Source organism: Hemiscyllium ocellatum, chromosome 7 (genome assembly GCF_020745735.1).
Source record: "Hemiscyllium ocellatum isolate sHemOce1 chromosome 7, sHemOce1.pat.X.cur, whole genome shotgun sequence".
Classification (NCBI taxonomy): domain Eukaryota; kingdom Metazoa; phylum Chordata; class Chondrichthyes; order Orectolobiformes; family Hemiscylliidae; genus Hemiscyllium; species Hemiscyllium ocellatum.
The window spans coordinates 31402666-31427792 of NC_083407.1; the positions used below are offsets into that span (position 1 = coordinate 31402666).

At 39.7% G+C, this 25127-nt stretch overlaps 1 protein-coding gene across 7 annotated transcripts in view; it reads left to right on the forward strand.

The window, feature by feature from the left end:
* The window catches only part of gtdc1 (glycosyltransferase-like domain containing 1), a 360673-nt gene that overhangs the window by 119880 nt on the left and 215666 nt on the right, over positions 1-25127 (forward strand). For 6 of the 7 annotated variants that reach the window (XM_060827108.1, XM_060827116.1, XM_060827112.1 and 3 more), the window contains one exon: positions 3666-3833. The exons of the other annotated variant lie outside the window; for it this stretch is intronic. In XM_060827108.1, the coding sequence (XP_060683091.1) occupies positions 3666-3833 (168 nt within the window). The remainder of the gene's footprint in view (positions 1-3665; positions 3834-25127) is intronic. 7 annotated transcript variants of the gene reach the window in all.

Sequence of the window (25127 nt, forward strand, 5' to 3'; positions counted from 1 at the left end):
TCCCTGATGTCCGTTGCCTTGGTATCAGACGGTTAACACACAATGCATAATCCGTGTGGAATCTGCTGTAACAACTTCTTTGATATGCTTTGCTGTTCCACCTTACGCAGTCCCCTTATTGCTCATGACTGCTGATGGATTGTACACCTTCAAGTTGTTGTCACATCCTGCAGTCTCCAGCACTGAGCATCAATTTGTGAGTAGCACACACTTGGCAGACTTCTGCTTTTGCTGCTGCTTCATGATGGTCACCTCTGTCTTGTTTTTAAATTTCTGTGGCTGTGAATTGGCAACCTCCTGGAAGTTATAATCTAGGAGTTTCTCAGCATTCTTGATTCTTCACAGTGACTCCAGCTGTCCCTCAAGTTCCAAGTTCTGAGCTTGAGCTCAGACAGTTGACGATGCACATGGAGTGTCCTGAAATTTTGATGCATTGTAGGAATTAGAAGCAACATGTTTAAAAAAAAAAGTATCTTTTACAGTCCTCAGATCTGTCTGCTGCTTTATTTCTTGGGCAACTCATCTTTTCAAATACTGCAAAGGCATAATCTTTTCCAGAATACCAAATTTCTAGGGCCTTCCAGAGAAACTGTAAACCGTAGATCTTGTCATGATATCCTTCCCATTCACTTATATCTATTGATATTGCTTTTCATTAAGCTTAGATAAATGATCACTTTGTTTTAGACTTAAGTCATCTGAAAGAGCACCACTGTAGACATGGTATACATACATTCATGGGAAAACAAATGTAGTTGAGGGAGAATGGAATTGGGAGATAATCTGGAAAAAAAATGATGAGGACAAAAACAAACTGGCGAGAGTGAAGTACTTCACCAGTATGGATTACTTGGCTGAATGATGTATTTTGTTACTGTATGTTCCAAGTTGTTCATTTTATTTCTGTATCCATAGGTTATCATTCAGTAAAATACTGCTTTGACAGCAAATTCCGGAAATCAAACATTTCTGCTCTTTAGCTACATCTGTTGAAGGCATATTTAGCAACATTTTTCTTATTTAAATGGAATTCTGCTTTATTTATACTGTACAAGGCTAATGTGACCTAATGAGCAATGAGACCTTACATATTTACTCTTTAATCCAGAGTAGTCATGTATTGTTTAAGACCAGATGTTGCAATCTGCTGAATGCCCTTTTTGCCAATATTCTTTGTTTTACTCAAGAAAGCAAAATAAAAATACGAGCCAGCATATTGCACATATTGAGAAAGTGTGGGGCAGAGGCCATAACATTGGAGTATCATCCTAGATCAATTTTCAAACTACTTCTGAAACAAATTTCTTAATTCCTGATTGCTAAATGATTTGATACAAGCTTCTCTTGTTCTTTGATAACCCTTTTATTTTTGTTTTTAAGTTGACCTATTCCTGTGTCTCTCAGTGCAGCTGTGTGGCCAGTTGTTCAAGTGTGCATGAGAACAGACTGGGTTAATATGACCTTGTTTCTTCACGGCCACCATTTCATTTCATGGAACAGGGCAAAACCTTCAATCTACATTCCTCTCGGTTGTCCTCTCAGGTTGGGATTGTGGGGAGAAATCTGAATCTTAACATTATGGTGCATGCTGTCGATGCCTGAAAATGCACCTTCAGTCCTCCAGGAATTTAATGAAGCCAATTTGAAGAGGAATGAAGGAATGAATGAAACATGCTCAATTGTGGAATTTCTGATTAAATATCAGAAGTTTAATTTTTGCATTGAAACCATTCACATTTATTTTGAAGTTTGATATCCAAAATCATGCTTAATGAGAAAAAGAGAAGAATTTTAGTTGAAAGAGGGCTGACAGGATGGATGGTCAAATGCTTGATAGGAAAAGCTGGGGTGGGAAAAGGACACATTGCACAAATAAACAGACACACAGTTCAATCATTGGACCAGGCTCCAACTCAGATCTTTTGCATGCTGTCTGAGCACTTCCCATTTAGTGCCTATCTGCATGCTCACAACATCCATACCTTGCCAACTAGCCCAATCAGACAATCAGGCAGTTTGTCAGTCAGTAACCCTAAATCAAGTGGCTGGACATTTTTTTTGCAGAACACTGTGCTACATCAATCTCTCAGCTGTAGCATATGCCAGCAGCTTATACAACATATATGGTAAGCAAACAATTATGACCCAGAGTCTTAAGGGAATGGTCCACACTGAAGTCATGAAGGCACTGTCTTTGGGGTAGCAAGCAGTCAGGTGTGGTCACCCGGATCAGTGCGTTCTTGATGAAGCGGTCCATATCTCAGTATTCTAGTCTAGCAGTCTATAAATAAACAAGGTTTACAGTTTGTCCTTTTCTTGGTGAATGATCTTCAGAAATTTGAAGAGTAAACATAGGTGACATCTTGATTCTGTGTTGGTTTACTGGATTAATACATCAGTTTATGGTTTGTGCTGAGTCCCTGATAGTTTTCTAAATGAACAGCTGTGATGGTAAACTCTTGACTGCACAGTACAAGAGTGTTGAGCATTACTGTTCCATTACATCCAATTGATCATGGTCACGGCATCATGCAACACATTTGAAGTTTTGTTGATAGAAATGATCAGTAATTAAATTTGAAAATACATAAATTGAGAAAATATGACATGGAACACTTTTAAAGTCATGAATTTCAAAGATCTTTTAATTTTTTTATGCCCATTGTTGCATGATCTGATCTACAATATACAACATGTTTCATGAGAAATGTTTGTTGAGAAAACAAAAAGGTACTGTACATGATGAAAATCTGAAAAGTCAGAAAAAGATCAACATACTCAGCAGGTTAAGCAACATTCATAAAGAGAGAAACAGAGTTAATGTTTTAGAGTGATGAAACACTTGGTTTTTCTCCATAAATACTGCAGATCAGTTGAATGTTTCTAGCATTTAATATTTTTATTAAGAATTATTAATAGTTTTGACAATCACTTGTAAAAGAATAGTACATACGTTTGAGGTATTGGTGTCTGTTGCACTTTTAAGATGTTGAGAACACAGGAACAATTGATGTACTGTGAGACACTGTGTTTCCACATTGCTGTCAAGGACCACAGCCAATACGTAAACTTTGTTTTCAACATGAATTTCTTTGTAGTGATTTCAATATTTGTACAGAAAATGTCAGTCTTTAAAAAGTTGTGTTAGTTATTTTTCATAATTATTGATAAATTTATATGAGGCATTGGAGTCATTAGTCAGCAATTCACAGTTTAGTTTACAAACAGAAACTTTTTAAAATATCTGTTTCTCTCATAACAAAATATTTGGTCATCAATAGCAAGATTCTACAAGAAATGGGAATTTTAATGAGACCAACAATCCAATTCCCTATTCAATCTTATTTTAGTTCTGCTTGTCTTTCAGATATCACTTTTCTTGCTTTTTTTTCGAAAAAAAGCCCATCTTGTCTCCTTTTTTATGCCGTATTACAAAAACAGAGCTCAGAAAGACCAATATGATGCCAATGCTTTTTTAGCTGAAGTTAATAGCACTTGCCTTAAATGATCAAAACTTTTTGTGTGCAGCACAATGGTATTAATGCTCAGCTTCTGATGTGTCCCTGTAGCTTTTTTTTCCTCTCCTTTGGTGTGGGGGAAGGGAGTGATATTTATCCTATGAAACATGCTCAATATTTGCAAACACTGTTGTCCTTGTTTTATAGAGTCCTATTCACAAGCTCAGTCCTTAACCTGGCTGAACTGGTTGCCCTCCGACCTGACCTTGCCAAATTGAAAAAAGTCCTTTACTTTCATGAGAACCAGTTGGTATATCCTGTCCGGAAAAGCCAAGAAAGAGACTTCCAGTTTGGATATAACCAAGTGATTTCATGGTAGGTGAGCTTGCCTGTCATCAGTTTTGTTGTTGTTAATCGTTAACTTTCCCCTAATGGGAAGCTTCCAAGCCTGTTGACAAACTTTCATAATATAATCAGCAGTATACTTTGACGCAAGGAGTACTTGCTGCTCACAGTTTCAAAGTAAATCTATTCCAGTTGAGCTATTTAAATTGTAATTCTGGAGTACAGTGTTATGAAGAACAGTAGTTATGAAAGTATTTTCTTTGCCTTAGCATTATTAATGTTGTTCACAATGTGACGGTGTACACATACCAGAATATACTAATAACACATACCAAAATTCTCAAGTAAATCGATATATGCTTATGCAAAACAGGGGTAAATTAAAATTGCCTCCATGTTCTGTTCTGCTGGTCTCATAACTCTTAAAAGCATGGAAAATATTATTAATTATATTTGCTTTGGTTAATGAACTGACTGTTGTGTGAAATTATTGGTTAAAACTGACATATTTACCAGTTCAACCATCTTGCTGAATGGATCAGCTCTTAGAGGGAATAAACTATTATTTGTACATTTGTTAAAATATTATTTTGTGAGTGGCCGACAAAATACTTGTTTCGACATATTTTATCTGCATAGTCTGAATCTTGTTATAGATACATAGAGTCATACAGCATGGAAACAGACTCTTCGGTCTAACTAATCCATACCAACCAAGTTTTCCACACTGAACCTTTTCTCTTCAGATATTTGTCCAAATGTATTTTAAATGTTGCAATTATACCTGCAAGTACCATTTCCTCTGGCAGATTATTCCATATATATACCACCCTCTGTGAATTGCTTTCTCCTTTCACCTTAAAAATATGTCCCCTAGTTTTGAATTCCCCTATCCAAGAAAACAGATCTTTGTTATTCACATTATCTATGCCCTTCATGATTTTATAAGCCTCTGTAAGGTCACCACTCAACCTCCTATACTCCAGGGAAAAATGTCCCAGTCAATTCAGCCTCTCCTCATAACTCAAAACTTCTAATCCAGGCAACATCCTGGCTACTTTGTTACACCCCTCTCCAATTTAATAAATACATTTTGTAGTAGGGTGACCAGAACGATACACAGTACTCCAAAGTGACCTCACCAATGTCTTGTTCAACCTTAACATGATGTCCTAACTCCTATGTGTTTTGATAGGAAGACCATTGAAAGACATTAAAAATTAGTGGGTACAAGCATAAATGAGATGCAGGCACAAAGGTACTTGGGTGTATATGCAAGCAGATTATTGATGGTGGCACGATGGGTAAAGAGAGCAAATAATAAAGCACACAGTATCCTTAGCTTTATTAATAGGGGCATGGAGTACATGTTAAATTGACCTAAGACCTTTGTTAGACATAGGCTGGAGTATTATGTACACTTCAGGGTGCTGCATTATTTATAAAAAATGTAAACAAAACAGAAAGAGTGCAGAAGTATTACAAGAATGGTTCCAAGAATGAAGAACCTAAGTTGTGAAGACAGATTGAAGAAATTGGGCTTTCACATTGGAAAGAAAAAGGCTGAGGAGATCTGGTAGAGGCTTTCACCACCATAAGTGAGCTGGGTGGAGTAGATAGGGAGTAACCTTCTCACTCAAAAGGATCAAGAATGAGAGGGCATAGATTTGAACTGATTTGCAAAAAGAACAATTACAAAAAAAAAAGATTTTTGCACATCAACTCATTAGGATATTGAATGCACTGCCTGGAAATGTGGTGGAAACGAGTTCGATTCAGGAGCGTGGTGGATGGTTATTTGGATGGAAATAATGCGCAAGGATATGGAGAGAAAACAGGAGATCATCTTAAAGCAGTGCAAATGATGGGCTGAATTGACTTTCGCATTTCCTTCTGCACTGTACTACTTCAATGATTAGGTAGAAGCATAGAAGATAGGAACAGGAATGAGCAATTCAACTGCTCAAGACTCCTCTGCCATTCAACATGATGAAGGCAGATTGAGCTCAAAACCCTAATCCTGCACCCCACCCCCCACAATATCCCTTGAACTCTTTAGCCACAAGAGCTATATCTACCTCTTGCCTGAAAACACAACATTTTGTCCTCAATCACTTTCTGGCAGTGAATTTCACAGTCTCAGCATTCATGGGTGAAGAGATTTCTCCTCATCTCAGTCCTTGAACCCACCATTAATAAAATTCTTTCCTGCATCTAACCGATCTAGTTGTCTTAGAATTTTGTAGATTTCTGGAAGATCCTCCGCATTCTTCTCAGCTCCAGTGAATACAATCCTAACTGACTCAATCGGTTTGCATTTGTTAGTCCTCCCATCCCCAGAATCAATTTGGTAAACCGTTGCACTTCTTCCAGAGCAAGAACATCCCTACTCAGGTAAGTAGACCAAAACTGCACACAGTATTCCAGTATGGCCTCACCCAATGCCCTGCGTAATTGCAGCAAGACATCTTTGTTCCTGTACTCAAATCCTTTCATTATGAAGGCCAACATACAGTTTACCTTCTTTACTGCCTGCAGTACTTGCATGCTTCCTTTCAATGACTGGTGCATGAGGACACCCATGCTTTGTTGCAAGCTTACTCTCACTCTGTTTTCTTTTCTTAATTAGTCCATTAGTCCTCCTTTGCTGACTTCTTAAATTTTCTCAATCCTCAGGTGTATTGTTTTTTCTTTCCAATTTGAAAGCCTTTTTTTTGCATCTAATACTATCTCTAAATCCATCATGAGGCATGGGTTTGGCCACTGTTTTCTTTGCACTTTCATGCTAGACAGGAATAAATAATTCTGTAATTCACTTATTTGCTGTTTGAATGTTTGCTCAATATTGGGTTTATATCCTCTTTAACTAATAATGCAACATATTTTCCATTTGTCTGTCCTTCCAAGATACTGAGTACCTTTGGATATTCAGTTCCTATCCTTGACTCTTCTGGTGCCCATTCCCAGCTTTTATGAACCAGACCAAACCCCCTCAAAATACTTTCGGATGATCGTCTATGCTCTAGCTTAGAGTCATATAGCACAAAACAGACTGTTCGGTCCAACCAGTTGATGCCGACCATAATCCCAAACTAAACTAGTCCTACCTACCTGTGCTTGGCCCATATCCTTCCAAACATCTCTTATTCATGTACTTATCCAAATTATTCTTATTTTATAGGTAATTGTAAGGTGTTGCATTCCAGATGCAATTCTATTGGTTATGCTACTTGATGTTAAGCAAAACACGCTTTATTCATCCAGTTTCATTAAAATACACAAAATAAGGAAGAAATTGGAATAACTTAATTCTATTGGAAAAGTTAAACGAATAGTAGATTATTGAACTAGTAAACAGTAACTATTCCAATGTACTAATATCCCTTAAACACATCTTGGCAAAGGCAAGTTCAGAAATATAGATTGTCTCATATACAATTTTGCAGTCCAGTAGGAAAAACATCAAGAAAAAGTTCAGAGAGAAAGCAGTAGGCAAAGACGTACTACAGCTTCCAACTCGACTTCAAGACCCCAACAACTGCTACTACTGAAAACTACAACTAAAAATCCTGGTTCTGTGGGAGCTTTCCCTATCCATTCAGCCTGCTTCTATTGTTCCTATTTGACCAAAGATCAAGGCCTTAAAAGCTGCTTACTTTATGGGCTTTCAATAGATAGCTAGCCACCTCTATGTTAAAACCTTTCTTCAAAAAAAAGGACAAAATACACATCTTAAAGCCATTATATCATCACACAATCTCCAATAATATCTCTCTAGCAGTTTCCAATTTCCTCTAACATGGGCATCCAATTTCTCTATACCTCCATCCACAGAGTATTAATTGCCCACCATATTGATTCGCTTTAAGGACTTCAATAAGAACTGAGAGAAGGGAAATAATTTTGAACATCCTAAATAGTGATAATACTAGATCCTGAAACCAAGGGATTTAACTTTGTTATTGTTTGGAAATAAAATTTCTGTAATTTTCCAAATATCAAAAATTTCTGGACCATTCCTATTCATTTCAACAGATGAGATTTGGCTGAGTAACATTGGTGGAAGGAAAAAAAGTGTATTTACGGTGCAATCTTATGAGAAAAATATCCAAAAGTACGTAATTCCTGGGTGGTATGTGGAAATGGGAATTGAGTAAACCATTTAGCTCCTTGAGGCCATTCAGCCTCATTCAAGAGATTGTGCCTAGTTCATCTTTTAACTCTGGCAGACTACTTTGTTATTCCATATCATTTAAAACCCCTTGGATGGCAAAAACCCATTGATCTTATATTTAAAATTAATTAATAAACTGGCATTGACCTATGCTTTTGTAAGAAAGAACTCCACAATTTTATCATTGGTTCCACAATGGTATGAAAATGTGTTGCTGGTTAAAGCACAGCAGGTTAGGCAGCATCCAAGGAATAGGAAATTCGATGTTTCGGGCATAAGCCCTTCATCAGGGCTTATGCCCGAAACGTCAAATTTCCTATTCCTTGGATGCTGCCTAACCTGCTGTGCTTTAACCAGCAACACATTTTCAACTGTGATCTCCAGCATCTGCAGACCTCACTTTTTACTCCACAATAGTATGGTCAACCTAAAAGCCTTAATTCTAGCGAAAACAAGACAATTAATGTGATATCTTTTTGTAAACTAGACCTTGGAGTCAGAGTAACATTCAATAAATATCGGGGTTAAAGATGTAAATGTTTAAGTCAAAGTGAAATAGAAATAATTTCTGAAAGTTGGTTAAAAATCTTGAGAGAGATTTCAATGGTAGAGAGAGTAATGTTTCTGTGGATGTATTTAGGTATATAAATCCAGGAAGATAATTCAGGAAATAAGGCTGGAAGAAGTTGCAGAACAGAATATGGGATTTCTGACTATGATATGGGTCAGTTTTGCTTTGAAATGTGTGTGGTGTGCATTAAACCTACCAACATTGGATTTATCCCCCTCAAATCTTTTCAGCATCGTGGACAGAGAAAAATAATTTCTTACAAGAACAAAAAATATCTTTAAGTAAAAAGTATTTAGTGTATCTGTGGAATAACTTGAACAGAAGGGCCTTGTGAGGCAGCCGTGGTTTAGTAAGGAATTGGAATCCCTTGTGAAAGGGAAGAAGGCGGCATATGTAAAGATGAGGCGTGAAGGTTCAGTTGGGGCGATAGAGAGTTATAAGGTAGCCAGGAAGGATCTAAAGAGAGAGCTAAGAGAAGCGAGAAGGGGACATGGAAAGTCTTTAGCTGGTAGGATTAGGGAAAACCCAAAGGCTTTCTATAGGTATGTCAGGAATAAAAGGATGACTAGGGTAGGTATCGGTCCAGTCAAGGATAGTAGTGGGAAGTTGTGTGTGGAGGCGGAGGAGATTGGAGAGACACTAAATCAATACTTTTCATCAGTATTCACTCAGGAACAGGACACTGTTGCTGATGTGAATATGGAGTCACAAATGATTAGAATGGATGGCCTGGAAATATGCAGGGAAGAGGTTCTGGGAATATTGGAGAGGATGAAAATAGATAAGTCTCCTTGGCCTGATGGCATTTACCCTAGGATCCTATGGGAAGCTAGGGAGGAGATAGCAGAGCCATTGGCCTGGATTTTTATGTCGTCATTGTCATCGGGAATAGTACCAGAGGACTGGAGGATAGCGAATGTGGTCTCCTTGTTCAAGAAAGGGAGTAGGGATAGCCCTAGTAACTATAGGCCAGTGAGTCTGACTTCAGTGGTGGGCAAAGTCTTAGAGAGAATGGTAAGGGATAAGATTTATGAACATCTGGATAGGAATAACGTGATCAGGGATAGCCAGCATGGTTTTGTGAAGGGCAGGTCGTGCCTCACAAACCTTATTGAGTTCTTTGAGAAGGTGACTAAGGAAGTGGATGAGGGTAAAGCAGTAGATGTTGTGTATATGGATTTTTGTAAGGCGTTCGATAAGGTTCCCCATGGTAGGCTAATGCTAAAACTACGGAGGTATGGCATTGAGGATACATTAGAGATTTGGATTAGGAATTGGCTGGCTGGAAGGAGACAGAGGGTAGTAGTTGATGAACTATGTTCATCTTGGAGTGCAGTTACTAGCGGTGTATCACAAGGATCTGTTTTGGGACCATTGCTTTTTGTTATCTTTATAAATGATCTAGAGGAAGGGCTTGAAAGCTGGGTAAGCAAGTTTGCGGATGACACAAAAGTCGGTGGAGTTGTGGATAGTGAGGAAGGAAGTGGTAGGTTACAGCGGGATATAGATAAGTTGCAGAGCTGGGCAGAAATGTGGCAAATGGAATTCAATGTAGCTAAGTGTGAAGTCATTCACTTTGGTAGGAGTAACAAGAAGATGGATTACTGGGCTAATGGTAGGCTACTTGGTAGTGTGGATGAGCAGAGGGATCTTGGTGTCCATGTACACAGATCTCTGAAAGTTGCCACCCAGGTAAATAGTGCTGTGAGGAAGGCATATGGTGTACTGGGCTTTATTGGTAGAGGAATTGAGTTCCGGAGTCCTGAGGTCATGTTGCAACTGTATAAGACTCTGGTGCGGCCTCATCTGGAGTATTGTGTGCAGTTTTGGTCGCCATACTATAGGAAGGATGTGGAGGCATTGGAACGAGTGCAGAGGAGGTTTACCAGGATATTGCCTGGAATGGTAGGAAAATCTTATGAGGAAAGGCTGAGGCACTTGGGGCTGTTCTCATTGGAGAAGAGAAGGTTTAGGGGAGATTTGATAGAGGTGTATAAGATGATTAGGGGTTTAGATAGGGTCGACACTGAAACCTTTTACCGCTAATGGAGTCAGGTGTTACTAGGGGACACAGCTTTAAATTAAGGGGTGGTAGGTATAGGACAGATGTTAGGGGTAGATTCTTTACACAGCGGGTTGTGAGTTCATGGAATGCCCTGTCAGTAGCAGTGGTGAACTCTCCTTCTTTATGGTCATTTAAGCGGGCATTGGATAGGCATTTGGAAGTTATTGGGCTAGTGTAGATTAGGTAGGATTCGGTCGGCGCAACATCGAGGGCCGAAGGGCCTGTACTGCGCTGTATCTTTCTATGTTCTATGTTCTATGTTCTAGAACATTAGGGATAAAATTTAAAAAAATCAGAAAAAAAATGACTAATCTCACTTATGGTCTATCTTTGAATAGTTTCTGTTTTTCATTTTATCAGAACTGAAAGTTAAGTCACCACAAGCTTGAGTAAAGCATCTTGGTTTAGACCACATGGCCATATGAAGGGCAAGGAAAAGTCTGGGGCTCATCTTAAAAAAGAGAGAGCAGGAAGACAGGCAAACAAATGTTTGTTGTGGTGAAATCTGTCTAAAAACCAGCTTAATTCATAGAAACAGGAACTCATTTCAAACCTGAATTATAATTACTCAAATTATGTCAGTATTCTTACTTTTCATTTCAAGGATCTTCTCTCTCCACCCCTTCCAATTCCTACCATCCCTTGATCAATTCATATAGATATTTTTCTGGAGTCATTTTGTATTCTTGTACACAATCATTTGAAGCATTCAGTTTTGCACCTTGCAAAGCTGATAACATTGTCACAGCTCTAGTATATTGGGCTGTACTTCCTCACTGCATGGATTAAGTCAGAAAACTGAATGAATTCTTTGTTTTGCATTGTATCTGTGCTATTTTGAGTTGTTTATGGAGGGATTATAGGTACAGCCGCCACTTTATACGAAACTTCCACAGCAGGGCAGTTGTACAATGCGATAAGTATTGGCTCATCTCTGTACTTTCTCAGGTTCAGCACAGTAAAAACATTTCTGCCTAATTACCATTTCTGATTGAAACCCTGGATTTTGCAAACTTCTGCGTTTGTGGTAATTTAGCAGCATCACCCCTTTGTGATCACCTCTGATAACCCCAGTTTCGTTTTTAACATATTACTAATCTTTTGAAAAAACTGCCTTTCTGTCTTTAGCCCTAATCGCAATGCATTTATACTTATGCTTGGAATGTTGAAATTTGCCACAGTTAGTTTTAGTGTTATTTCTTGTGTGTCCATTGTGCTTTGCTGGCTTAATATATTTTATTTCTTCCTTTACTTTTCTGTTCATCTATCCTTACTTGTACTAAAGATGCTGACTCATGCTGGGATATGTGGTTTGGGGACTAGCTGCTTTCTAATAAGGGGAATGGGTCTGAATGGGTTGATCTTCGGAGGGTCGGTGTGGACTTGTTGGGTCGAAGGGCCTGTTTTCACACTGTAAGTAATCTAATCTAATCTAATATTTTGTCAAAATGCAAATTTAGACCATCACTGTCAGCAGACTGCTTGACAATGCAAGTATTGCAGCCTAACCTCCTTGCATAGCATTGATGCATCACTAAATATAAGATAGGAACAGGATCACAGGTTTTATCTGTTATGGACCAGGCCAGAGCCCCTCAAAACATTTCAAGAAAGTAGCTCAGAGCCTAACTTTGCGAGTTGTTTTAAGCAGGTGTAATGTGGATATTCCAGGAGGAATGCAGCTGGTCAGACCACTTAGTTTTAAACAAAACAAAATTTATTTCCAAGGTTACTGAATGAAACACAAACAAAAGAGAACAGAATACAGAATAATTTAACCTATCTGAAAACCCAACAGATTATCCCAGCTCAATGAGGCTGTTAGAAATATTTGTAGCAATCTCCATAAACACCCCTTGGCACAAAGGTAAAATCAAACACAGGATTTTACAGTATACCTGTCAGAGAGAGTGAGTGCCAGCATGGACCTGCTTCTTTGGGTCCATCAGCCTCCAAACACCACTGCTAAAAACCAAACCAAACCAGAGTAAAGCTGAGCTGGGAGAACTGGCCACTCCTCTTTTATTGTACGAAAACCATTTGCTTGAGGCAGTATCTATTAGCTGTAATCAAATTGGCCCTAAAACCCTTCAACTTAGACTTATTGTAGTCTGTGTTTTTTTACCACGTCTCTGAAAAAACTACCAAGGACAATATAACCTTGTTAAAGGTGCAGCTTCCTCACATATCTCTTGCTCCTGTCAAACTCAACTGATACAGAATGGATTGTAGACCCAGAGAACAAAGCATTTTATTCAATACAAAATAAGCATCAAATTAGAAATGTTTGTGTTGGCTCATTGTGTTTATAGTTCCAATCAGTCTAACCATTTTGTTGGGCTGGAAAATAGACATTATACCACGCTGTTTGCATTTATCACATGTTAACACTTAAGACCATAACACCATAAGATAAAGGAGCAGAGTTTGGATATGCAGCCAAATACATCTGCTCAACCATTTGATCATGGCTGATATATTTTCTCAACCCCATAATCTTGCCTTCTCTCCATAATACTTGATCCCCTTACTAATCAAGAACCAATCTATCTTTATTTTAAATACACTGTGATGTGGCCTCCACAGCCTCCTGCAGCAATGAGTTTCTCAGACCAGCCATTCAATGACTGAAGAAAACCTGCGCCCACACTTCCTCCCTCACCTCCATCCAAGGCCCCAAAGGAGCCTTTCACATCCATCAAAGTTTTACCTGCACATCCACCAATGTCATTTATTGTATCCGTTGCTCCCGATGCGGTCTCCTCTACATTGTGGAGGCTAGACGCCTCCTCGCAGAGTGCTTTAGGGAACATCTCCAGGACACCCACACCAATCAACCACAATGCCCTGTGGCCCAGCATTTTAACTCCCCCTCCCACTCTGCCGAGGATATGCGGGTCCTGGGCCTTGTCCACCACCGTTCCTTCACCACCCGACACCTGGAGGAAGAACGCCTTATCTTCCGCCTCTGAACACTTCAACCCCAGGGTATCAATGTGGACTTCACCAGTTTCCTCATTTTCTTCCCCCACCTTACCCCAGTTCCAACCTTCCAGCTCAGCACCGTCCCCATGACCTGTCCTGCCTGCCTATCTTCCTTTCCACCTATCCACTCCACCCTCCTCTCTGACCTTTCACCTTCATCCCCACCCCCATTCACCCATTGTACACTATGCTACTTTCTCCCTGCCCCCACCCTCTTCCCATTTATCTCTCCACCCTGCAGGCTCCCTACCTCTATTCCTGATGAAGGGCCTTTACCTGAAACATCAATTTCCCTGCTCCTTGGATGCTACTTGACCTATGCTTTTACAGCACCACTCTAACCCAGACTGAAGAAATGCCCCCTCATCTAAGCTCTAAAGGATTGTGTCTTCACCCTGAGGCTATGCCCTAGGTTCCAGTCTCTCCTGTTAATGGAAACATCTCTGTATCCATCGTGACCAGACTTCTCAGTATTTTGGAAGTTTCAATCAAATCACTCCTCATCCTTCTAAACTCCATCAAGTACAGGCCTAGAATCTTCAACCACTCCTCATATGATGAGCCCCTCATCCTGGGATCATTTTTGTAAATCTCCTCTGGACCCCTGCCAATGCCAGCACATCTTTCCTTTGGTATGGAGCCCAAAACTGCTCAAAATGTTCCAAATATGGTCAGACCAGAGCCTTATACAGCATCAGCAGTGTATCTGTTCTTTTGTATTGCTAACTGTCTTGAAATTGAAACATTGCATTTACCTTTTCACTTTCAATTGAATCTGCAGGTAAACCTTAACTGAACAAGGGCTCCCAAGTCCCTTTGTGCTCCAGATTTCCAAAGCCTTTCCCCAAATATAAAATAGCCTGTGCATGTATTCTTCCTACCAAAGTGTATAGAGTCCCATTGAAAGCAAAAGGTAGGAAAGGCAAGATTCGTGAACCGTGGGTGACAGGATAAATCGTACGACTAGCCAAGAGGAGAAGGGAAGCGTACAAAAGGTCCAGGCAGTTAAGAACAGAATGGGCCCTGGAGGAATATTGGGCGAGTAGGACCAGTCTTAAATGAGGAATCAAGCAGGCTAAAAGGGGTCATGAAATAGCTTTAGTGAGCAGAATTAAGGAGAATCCCAAAATCTTTTATTCTTTTATAAGAAGCAAGCAGGTAACTAGAGAAAGGATTGGTCCACTAAAGGATAAGGAAGAAAGGTTGTGTATCAAATCTGAGAAAATGGGTGAGATTCTGAATGAATACTTTGCATCAGTGTTCACTGAGGAGAGGGACATGATGAATGTTGACATTAGAGATAGAAGTTTGATTACTCTGGATCACGTTGACATAAGTAGGGAAAATATGTTGGGTAGGTCAGAGGTTATTAAGGTGGACAAATGCCTAGGATTGGATGGGATCTATCCCAGGTTGCTGTGGATAGCTGGAGCCCTGACAGGTAACTTTGTAGCGTCCTGAAATACAGGTGAGGTGTCGGAGAACTGGAGGATTGCTCATGATGTCCCCCTATAAAAGAAGGGTAGTAAGAATATTCCGGGTAACTACAGACCAGTGAGACTGATGTCAGTGGTGGGAAAGTTGCTGGAGACTGTATTGAGCGATAAAATCCATTTATATTTGGAAAAAAATGGGCTTATTAATGATAGGTAACATGGTTTTGTGCGGGGGAGATCATGCCTCACCAACTTAAACGAGTTCTTTGAGCAAGTGACCAAGTTGAGAGATGAAGGAAGGGCTGTAGATGTCATAAACATGGACTTTAGTAAGGCATTTGATAAGGTTCCCCATGGTAAACTAATGGAGAAAATGAAGTCACATGATGTGCAGAGTGTTCTAGCTAGGTGGTAAGGAACTGGTTGAGCAACAGAGAGTAGTAGTTGAAGGAAGTTCCTCGAAATGGAGAAAGGTGATCAGTGGTGTTCCACAAGGATCAGTGCTGGGGCCACTGTTGTTTGTGATATACATGAATGATCTGGAAGAGTGCATTGTTGGTATAATCAGCAAGTTTGCAGATGATATGAAGATTGGTGGAATAACAGAAAGCATAGGGGATTGTCAAAGAATACAGGAGAGTATAGATAGACTGGAGAGTTGGGTGGAGAAATGGCAGATAGAGTTCAATCCAGGCTAATGTGAGGTGATGCATTTTGGGAAGTCTAATTCTGGAGTGAATTATACAGTAAACAGAAGAGTCTTGGGAAAAGTTGACGAGCAGAGAGATCTGGGAGTTCAGGTCCATTATATCCTGAAGGTTGCTGCACAGGTGGATAGAGTGGTCAAGAAGTCATACCGTATGCTTGCCTTCATCGGACGGGTTATTGAATATAAGAGCTAGCAGGTCATGTTAAAATTGTCCAAGACATTGGTTCGGCCACATTTGAATACTGTGTACAATTCTGGTTGCCACATTACCAAAAGGATGTGGACACTTTGGAGAGGGTGCAGAGGAGGTTTTCAAGGATGTTAGATAAAAACAATGACTGCAGATGCTGGAAACCAGATTCTGGATTAGTGGTGCTGGAAGAGCACAGCAGTTCAGGCAGTATCCGAGGACAGTAAAATCGATGTTTCGGGCAAAAGCCCTTCACAAGGATGTTCCCTGGTATGGAAGGTGCTACCTATGAAAAGAGGTTGAGTAAATAAGAATTGTTTTCATTAGAAAAAAGGAGATGGCGGGGGGATCTGATTGACGTCTACAAAATCATGAAGAGTATAAATAGGGTAGATAGAGATAAGCGCTTTCCCAGGGTGAAGGATTCAATAACGCGAGGTCATGCTTTCAAGGTGAGAAGTGAAAGGTTTAAGGGGGATGCATGCGGAAAATACTTTACATAGAGGGTAGTAGGCGTCTGGAACACATTGCCAGCAGAGCTAGTAGAGGCAGGCGTGGTAGATTTATTTAAGATGCTCTGGACAGATGCATGAGTTGGTGGTGAGCAGAGGGATACAGATGCTTAGGAATTGGGCAACACGTTTAGACAGTGGATTTGATCAGCTCAGGCTTGGAGGGCCGCAGGGCCTGTTCCTGGGTGTAAATTTTCTTTGTTCTCTTTGTTCTCGAGAGTGTGGTGCTGGAAAAGCACAGATGGTTAGGCAGCATCTGAGGAGCAGGAGAATCGACGTTTCGGGCATAAGCCCTTCATCAGGATTAGGCTTGTGGGCCAGGTGGCTGAGAAACAAATGGGAGTGAGGTGGAGTTGGGTATTATCATTCTCTGCTATTTTCCCCCAGCTCCCCCCCCCCCCCTCCCATTTATTTCTCAGCCCCTGACCCAAAAGCCTATTCCTGATGAAGGGCTTTTTACACATTGTATGCTTTTTCTTTTGCTGTTGTGCTATTGCTGACTTCCCTTGTCAGCCATGGTTGCCTCATCCTCCTGTTAATTCTTTTTTATTCCTTGAAATGAATTTGTACTGTGCTTCCTGAATTACTCCCAGAAACCTGTGCCATTATTGTTCCACCATCTTCCCTACTTGGCTTCCCTTCCAATCAATTCTGACCAGCTCCTCCCTCATGGCTTTGTAGTTATCTTTACTCGATTGTAAAACTACTACATAAATTCTATCATATTATGGTCACTGCCTCCTAGGGGTTCCTTGACCTTCACCTCTCCAATCAAGTCTACCTCCTTACACATCACCAAATCCAAAATTGTCTGTTCCCAAGTGGGCTGTACCACAAGCCACTCCAAAAAAACCATCTTGTAGATATTCCATGAATCCCTTTTCTGCTAGCAACTTGATTTTCCCAGTCCACCTGCTTATTGAGTTCACCCATGATTATTGTAAGAGTGCCTTTCTTCGTTGCCTTTTCTATCTCCTGATTCATTTTCTTTTCTACATCCTGACTACTGCTAGGAAGCCTGTACACAACTCTCATCATGGTCTTTTTTTTCCTTTGCAGTTCCTCAACTATACGCACACAGATTATTTGCCTTACAACTCTGTATGATTTCATGTTATTGATTTAATTTCATTCATGAGTAGCAAGGTAACCCTGCTTCTTCTGCCCATCTGCTTGTACTTTTGATAGGATGTGAATCCTTGGATATTTAGCTCCTTGCCCTGGTCCCTTACAGCCTCTATGATACCCATAACTTCATACTGGCAGTTTCAATCTGCATTAAACCCTCAAGAGTTTTAAAGCCATAGACACAGCATGCATCAGGTGGAGTCTGTCCCATCAAAGAAGCTCCTTCCCTCGTCCTGATGCCATTTGATAGAATTTAAACCCATTTCTCCCACATCAATTTTTGAGCCACACGTTTGCCTCCTTAATCTTGTTATCTCTGTGCCCATTTGCTTGTGGCTCACATAGTAATCCAGAGATAACAGGTTTAAGGTACATTCACCTTCAGATAGTCACACAGAGATATGTCTGATAATTATGCAAAATAAGCTGCGTACTTGCTTATAATTTCCAAATTTTTTTGTCCACAGCATAGATTGAGCACTAACTAATTTTATAATTCATGACCGGTTAATCCTTCCCACCTGTTCTATAAAACATCTGTAATTCCTTTCATAACTGTTGAAGTTATCCACCCACTCCCATTTTGAGGAATGATCATCACTAATTTCAGCATTGAAATTTCAAACAATGAATGTTAAAGACTTGGTTTTAGAAATGAATTTGAAACTGAAGGTGCACATCAGGCCAAACATGTCAACTCCTGCTCTGTTGTGAGTTTATTTGGCTTCAGTTGCAATGTGTATTGGGATAACTCAACTGATCCCTCTGCCTCAAGATTCATCCTCTTGATTGCTGCAAAGTGTATATAATATGTGGCTGCCAAATTATGCAATTAGGTGCAACTCCAGCTTATTTTTTGAGGTGCATGTTCATGCTAATTCTTTGTTGACTTTTATTATAGAGTCATTAATGTTTACAGCACAGAAGGAGGCTCTTTGGTGCACCATGCCTGTGCTGGTCTTTGCCAGTGCATTCCAAAACAAATCCTACCATTATACATCCTCCCCATAGTAGTGTCTTTCTCTGATTTAAAATATTTGTTCAGTCTTCCCATTAAGAAGATGAAATGACTGCTGCCTCAACCTAAATGGTAAGAGGTTGAAAAGTGTAAATGTACAACAGAATGTAGAAATTGTAATCAATAAGTTTCTGAAGGCGAACGTGCAGGTGTAGCAAGCTATGAGGAAGGCTGATGGAATGTTAGCCTTTATTGCAACAGGATTTGAGTGACATCTTGTTTCAATTCTCTTTGGAATATGCTTAGACTTTGCCTGGAATATCATGTGCAGTTTTGGTCTCCTTGTCTCAAGAAGTATACTATTATTGCCAGAGACAGAGTGCAACAGAAGTTCACTAGTCTTGTTTCTGGGGTGATAGACCTCTTCTATGAAGGATCATTGGGCAAGCTGGGCATGTATTCCACAGAGTTTTGACAAATGAGAGATGATTTCATTAAAACTTACAAGTACTTTAAAGGGATATAGGGCAGATCAGATGTTTCCTTTGGTTCAGAAGTTTAGAACCAGAGAGTACAATTGCAACATAAAGAGGATGTCACTTAGGTTCTTAGATAAAGAAATTTTTTTTTGTTGATTTAGGGTTGTGAATATTTGAAATTTTCTACACCAGAGGGTGTAGATGCTCCGCCTCAGAGTTTGCTTGAGGTTGAGGATTGATAGATTTCTGGTTACTAATGGCATAGAGTAATGGGATTGATGTGGGTGAAGGGTCTTGATCAGCTTGATCACATGGAGTAGCTGAACCTACTTGATGAGTTGAATGACCTATACCTGTCTCTATGAAAACACACCCCTTTATTTTGTTAGGTATGTGTTACGTTCATGAATCAAAGAAATGTATTTCTTTGATTTGGATCAGACCAGAATAAGTGCAAGTGTAGAGACTCAAGATATTTCCATGAAGTGAAAATGTCCGAGGACTGATGTGAGTTATGCAGTGTCAAGCAGGTCGTCATAAACAAATAAAATAGGTATGCTCCCCCTGTCTGGCACTCAGCAACAGATCGGGGGGAAACGCAACCTGTAAATCTCAATTAGCATATAAACAGTCCATGAACAGAAAATTAAATCCAGCAAATTAATGACTTTTTTTGAAAAAAATTAATGTTTATATGGCTTATTTAGAGCCATGTAATTAGCTGAAATGGTTAATGCTAATGTTCAAATGCTACTTGAATTGTCTGTCTTTTTTTTACCATACTTCCATATCCCTTCATTTCCTTTGCCTTGCATGTATGCTAATTTTCTACTTTCATTAAGAAGGAATAGTTGAAAAAGCATTGAAATACCCTTTGGGTCAAGGGTTTGCAAATTTCTTTTACCTGCACTTTTGAGAAACTTGCACTGAGGTATAAGACTGCTTGGCAAACTAAGTTTGCATATTTCAGGATTCAATTATATTACAAAGGATCTTTGAACTCTGTTTCCCTGTATCAGAACATCTGCTAAAGTAATCTCCTGACCAACTGCGATGAAAACAGAATTAAAGTTAAAAGAGATGACAGTTCATGGGGAGTCTGTATTAAAATCTTTCTTCCATCTTCTCTGTTATTCTTTGTGCTTTTCATTGTTACAGTCCAGCTTCTTGAGGAGAGTGTAAAACAGTATTGTGAACACGCTGGACAGTGAGTGAAGTTACACTGCTCTCAAAATGCACTGTGCATAAAATGTCAAGGCAGTGACGGAGCAAGGAGAAACTTGCTATGAAGTCCCTGTATTTAAAAGTAACAGCACCTCAAAAAAATAATTTGTATAGAAATTTCCCATGTCTTGCTTCTTTTTCTCATTATATTCATTATTCATATTAATGAGCTGCTTTACTTATTTTTAAGCTAGTCTTTCATTTAGTTGATTCTAATGTACATTTATTAATTTTTGACCATCTTCAGGGTAGAATTTGCATTCTCATAATGCAATTATTGAATCACTACAAATTCATTCCTTTCATGCCTTCAGTGGCCAGTAAAATTTTTGTTTGTTAAAATTTGCAATTTTTTCCATCTCATAATTCTGGATATTAGCTACTTCCATGTATGTTATTAGCTGTGCCTCTTATCACATTCTTATAAATGGCACTGTCTTCTCATCCATTGCTGAAGCTGTATTCATGGAATGTCATTTCCTCTGTTCCCTCAATGTGTCTTAATGTTTTGTAAATTCCCAAGTCTAATGCACTATTCTTGCCTCTGCTTTTCTAAAACCCTTCCAGCAATGTGGGACACAATGAGGGAAATCTCTAAGCTTGAATTAGTGCAGATTTGTGGAAACTCCAAAAGATATATAAAGGTGATGGCTGGTCAATTGTGGACATGGAGGAGATGGCCTTGTGGTATTATTGCTAGAATCCAGAGAGACAGGTAATGTTCTGGGAACTCAGGTCTGAATTACACCATGACAGAGGATGGAATTAAAATTCAATTAAAAATCTCTTAACTGTTTTCTGAAATAGCCTAGCAATCCATTTTACTGCTCCTCGGGTGCTGCCTGAACTGCTGTGCTTTTCTAGCACCACTAATCCAGAATCTGATTTCTAGCATCTGCAGTCATTGTTCCAACTGATTGAGATTGGATTGCTAGGTAAAAACAAAAGAAAGGCTCAGAAAAGAAATTAAGCCAGACAGACATCTAGCATCTGGCACTGGAAACAGCAATGGCAAACACCAAACCTTGCAAAGTCCTCCTTACAAACGTTTAGGCACCAAAATTTGGAGAGTTGTTTGTCTGAACTAGTCAAGCAACAGCCTGAGATAGTCATGCTCACAGAATCATACCTTATAGATAATCATACTTTCCCTTATAACTAATGTGCCAGACCCCACCATCTCCTGCTACACTGGCAGGAAAGATCTAGCATGGGTGACAGCAAAGTGGCGTATTGTTGGAGGGAGTTGCCTGGGAGTGTTCAACATTGACACCAGTACTGTGAATACATGGGCAAGGAAACCTCCTATCATTACCACATACTGCCAACCCTCAGAATGATCATTTACAAAAAGCCAGGCAAATCCAACCTGGCTAATTACCACCCCATCAGTCTACACGTAACAAATAGTAAAGTGATAGAAGATATCTTCAATAGTACGATCAAGCAGCACTTGGTTAGCAGTAGTCTGCTCGCTGACACTCAGTTTGGGTTCTGTCAAGGCCATTCAGTTCTTGACGTTAATATAGCATTAGTTCAAGCATGGACAAGAGAGCTGAATTACAGAGGTCCTTGACATCAAAGCTGTGTTTGACAGAGTGTGGCATCAAGGAACTCGAGCAAAACTGGAGTCAATGAGAATAAGGAGAAAGAAAGAAAGATGGCTATGCTTCTTGGAGGTCAGTCATCTCAGTTCCAAGATGACACTGCAGATATTCCTCAGGGCAATTTCCTCGGCTTAACCATCCTCAGCTTCTCCATCAATGATCTTCCATTATCAGAAGTGGGGATGTTCCCTGATGATAACTCAATTCAGCACCATTTCCAACTCATCAGACATTGAAACACCCCTTGCTCTTATGCCAGACTTGTGCTGAAAAGTGGCAGGAATGTTCATGCCATTATAAATGCCAGGCAATGACTTTCTCCAACAAGAGAGAATCTAACCATCATCTCTTGACTTCAATTGCACTACCATCACTGATTCCAGACTATCAACATCTTGGGAGTTAACATTGACCAGATACTGAACTGCATGAGCCATATGAACACAGTTGGTACAAGAGCAGGTCCGGGGCTAGGAATCCTGCAGTATGCAACTCATTTTCTGTCTCCCAAAGTCTGTCAAACATTTACAAGACAGAAGTTCGGAGTATGATTGAATGCTTCCCATTTACCTGGGTGAGTGTAACTCCACTAATAGTAAGGAAGCTTGATGTCATCCAGGACAAACCAGCTAAATTGATTGGCACTACATCCACAAGTATATTCACTCTCTCTCCACCACCAAAGTTCAGTTGCAGCAGCCATCTAGAAGATGCTATTTAGAAGATGCACTGCAAGGATTCACTGCGACTCCTCAGACAGCAATTTCCAAACCCATGACTGCTTCCATCTGGAAGGACAAGGGCCACTCGAGAGCGCCACCACCTACAAAGTCCCCTCTAAGACACTTACATTAAATATATCATTGTTTCTTCAGTATTGCTGGGTCAAAGTCGTGGAATTCTATCCCAAATGCCATAGTGGTACTACCTATAGAACATGCAGTGATTCAAGAAGGCACCTCACCGTCAGCTTCTCGGGGGCAACTATGGCTGGTACAGTGTTTTCTGCTTCCTTTTGGCAAATTTCTGTGCATTTACCTTATGGCATTTGACACAGATGATGCCTCTCCTGAGCCCTGAAAATGACGTTATCTTAGCTGACTGTTATGTAGCATGGGTTCTTTAAACTTATGTCATTTAGCTGAAATCATGTGACTTCTTTTAAATGCTACATTGAACTCCGTGTTCAAAATGCCAGTCTGACCATTTTTAGAGAAAGTCAGATCTTCACAGAACTGAATACTAAAATATTTTTTTCTAAATATTAGGACCCAAATTCTTAAATAATAGTCGATTATGATCCTTCATAACAATAGCAGTAACCTGTATGGCCTGGATTGCTGTTTTTTAATTGCTTTGAATTAAACTATATGAAGAAAATACAAATCAAATGTACTCACTTATATGCTGCTGACTTGATGCCCTTTTGATTTGTAAGACTATGTTTTTTTGGTCAACTCGATAAGTTAAACATAACCTGCTGTGGTTTAGGGGTCCTACTCTAACATGACAGTCTCTGCTGTCTTTGCAGAAGTGGAAGACCATTGGCTGAGAAAGTGCACTATTCACTGTCCCCTATTTTGGCTTGCTTTCTGCAGTTTTACTGGGCCTTCCTACTTGACCAGTTGAGCTTTTTCTTGATGGTTGCCTCTTCAAATGCTTTGCCAAACAATCAGCCTCTAGAGATAATGGCTGTCAGTGATTGACACTGACACCAAAGAGACAATGTCCACTATGTTCATATCTCTCTTGCAGATATCTTTGTCACAGAGAAATTGACTCCTTGGATGTAAGTACTGCAACCAACCTGGTGCAATGTCTCCTTTTTTTTGTTCCTTTGCACTTAACCAGGGATGTTGAGAGGGCATCGACATGTTTGTGCAGCTCAAGATATGCATACTCTTTGGTCACATCTGCTCTCTGGAGAGGACTTGACTTGCGTGGAGAAATAATCCTTACGCCAGTGGTAAGGATTATTTGTGACATCGGTCAGTGATCATTCAGTACAAGTTTACTCATCACAGTCCATCTGTTTCAATGGGTGCTTAGAGTCTTTGCTCATCATGTGAGTGGACCAGACAAACAAATGAAAACAAAAGAGAAAAGACACTGACTTATTGATTGAAAAGCTAGAAAGGCAGAACCATGCATATGCTAGTGACAGAGGACTAGCAGTTGATCAATAACATTTGGAAGACATCTGTGATTGAGCATTGTTAAGTTTCACTAAGAGTCTCATTACTCTCAATAATACAATGTCCAGAACTGGTTCTGAATGTGTTTTCTCCATTCATTTCTCAACTCAAAGAAAATCAGTTAATCTCATGACAATTCATTCTCCCAACATCTCACTTCATTACTACTCTCGGATGACATCATAGCTTGACTTAGAAGTCACCCACTGAAGTTAAATGTGGTTGTGTTCTGGTTCTGACACTCTTTGATCTGTTCTCTTTGCTGTAGTCATATATGTTCTTGGTATCTACAGAAGATATTTACTTGCATACAAGAATGGGCAGAAAGCCTTACATGCCTGAGATCCTCATCGGAGAGTTACTTTTTATTGATGGTCCTATATTAGCTTTCTACAGTAAGGAATACTGAACTTACAGTTGGATGACTTGCTCATGTCTGCAAAGAGTTGGGCTTCACCATCAATGTCAGGAAAACAAATGTCCAGGATGTTGCCATACTGCCTTTTGTCAGCATTGACAATGTGATCCTAGATGTTGGTTATGGTTTCTCATATCTAGGCTCACAATTGCCAGCAATCTGTCACTTGATATCGAAAATAAAAGTTCAGCTCAAAAGCTGCAGCTATTATGACCAAATAAGTGTGTGCAGAACAAGAACAAACTGACAGAACATCAAACTGAAGAGTGTAACAAACCTGCCTCCTCAGTGTGCTCTTCTGTGGTGCTGAGACTGAATAATCTGTGCTAGGTAGGAGGAAACACTGAACACTTTGAAAATTCACTGACTCAGAGGTATCTTCAGTATCCCTTGGCAGAAGAAGATCACTGATTCAGAAATCCAGCTATGAGTTAGAGTAAATTCTATAATAATTACTGGTACTTAACAGATAGGAACATCATAATTTTAGTTAATTTCTGAGCTTCTACAGCCAAGAGATGCTAAGTAGCAAATTTAATCTGTGAGCAACAACTGACTTAGATAGTGTCTGGCTCTTTATTCAGAAATAAGTGTATTGAGATGTATTCTTCAGTAACAATGCTGATCTGAACAAAATGGCATAAGTGAACTGCTAATAGAATTCTTTGTTCTA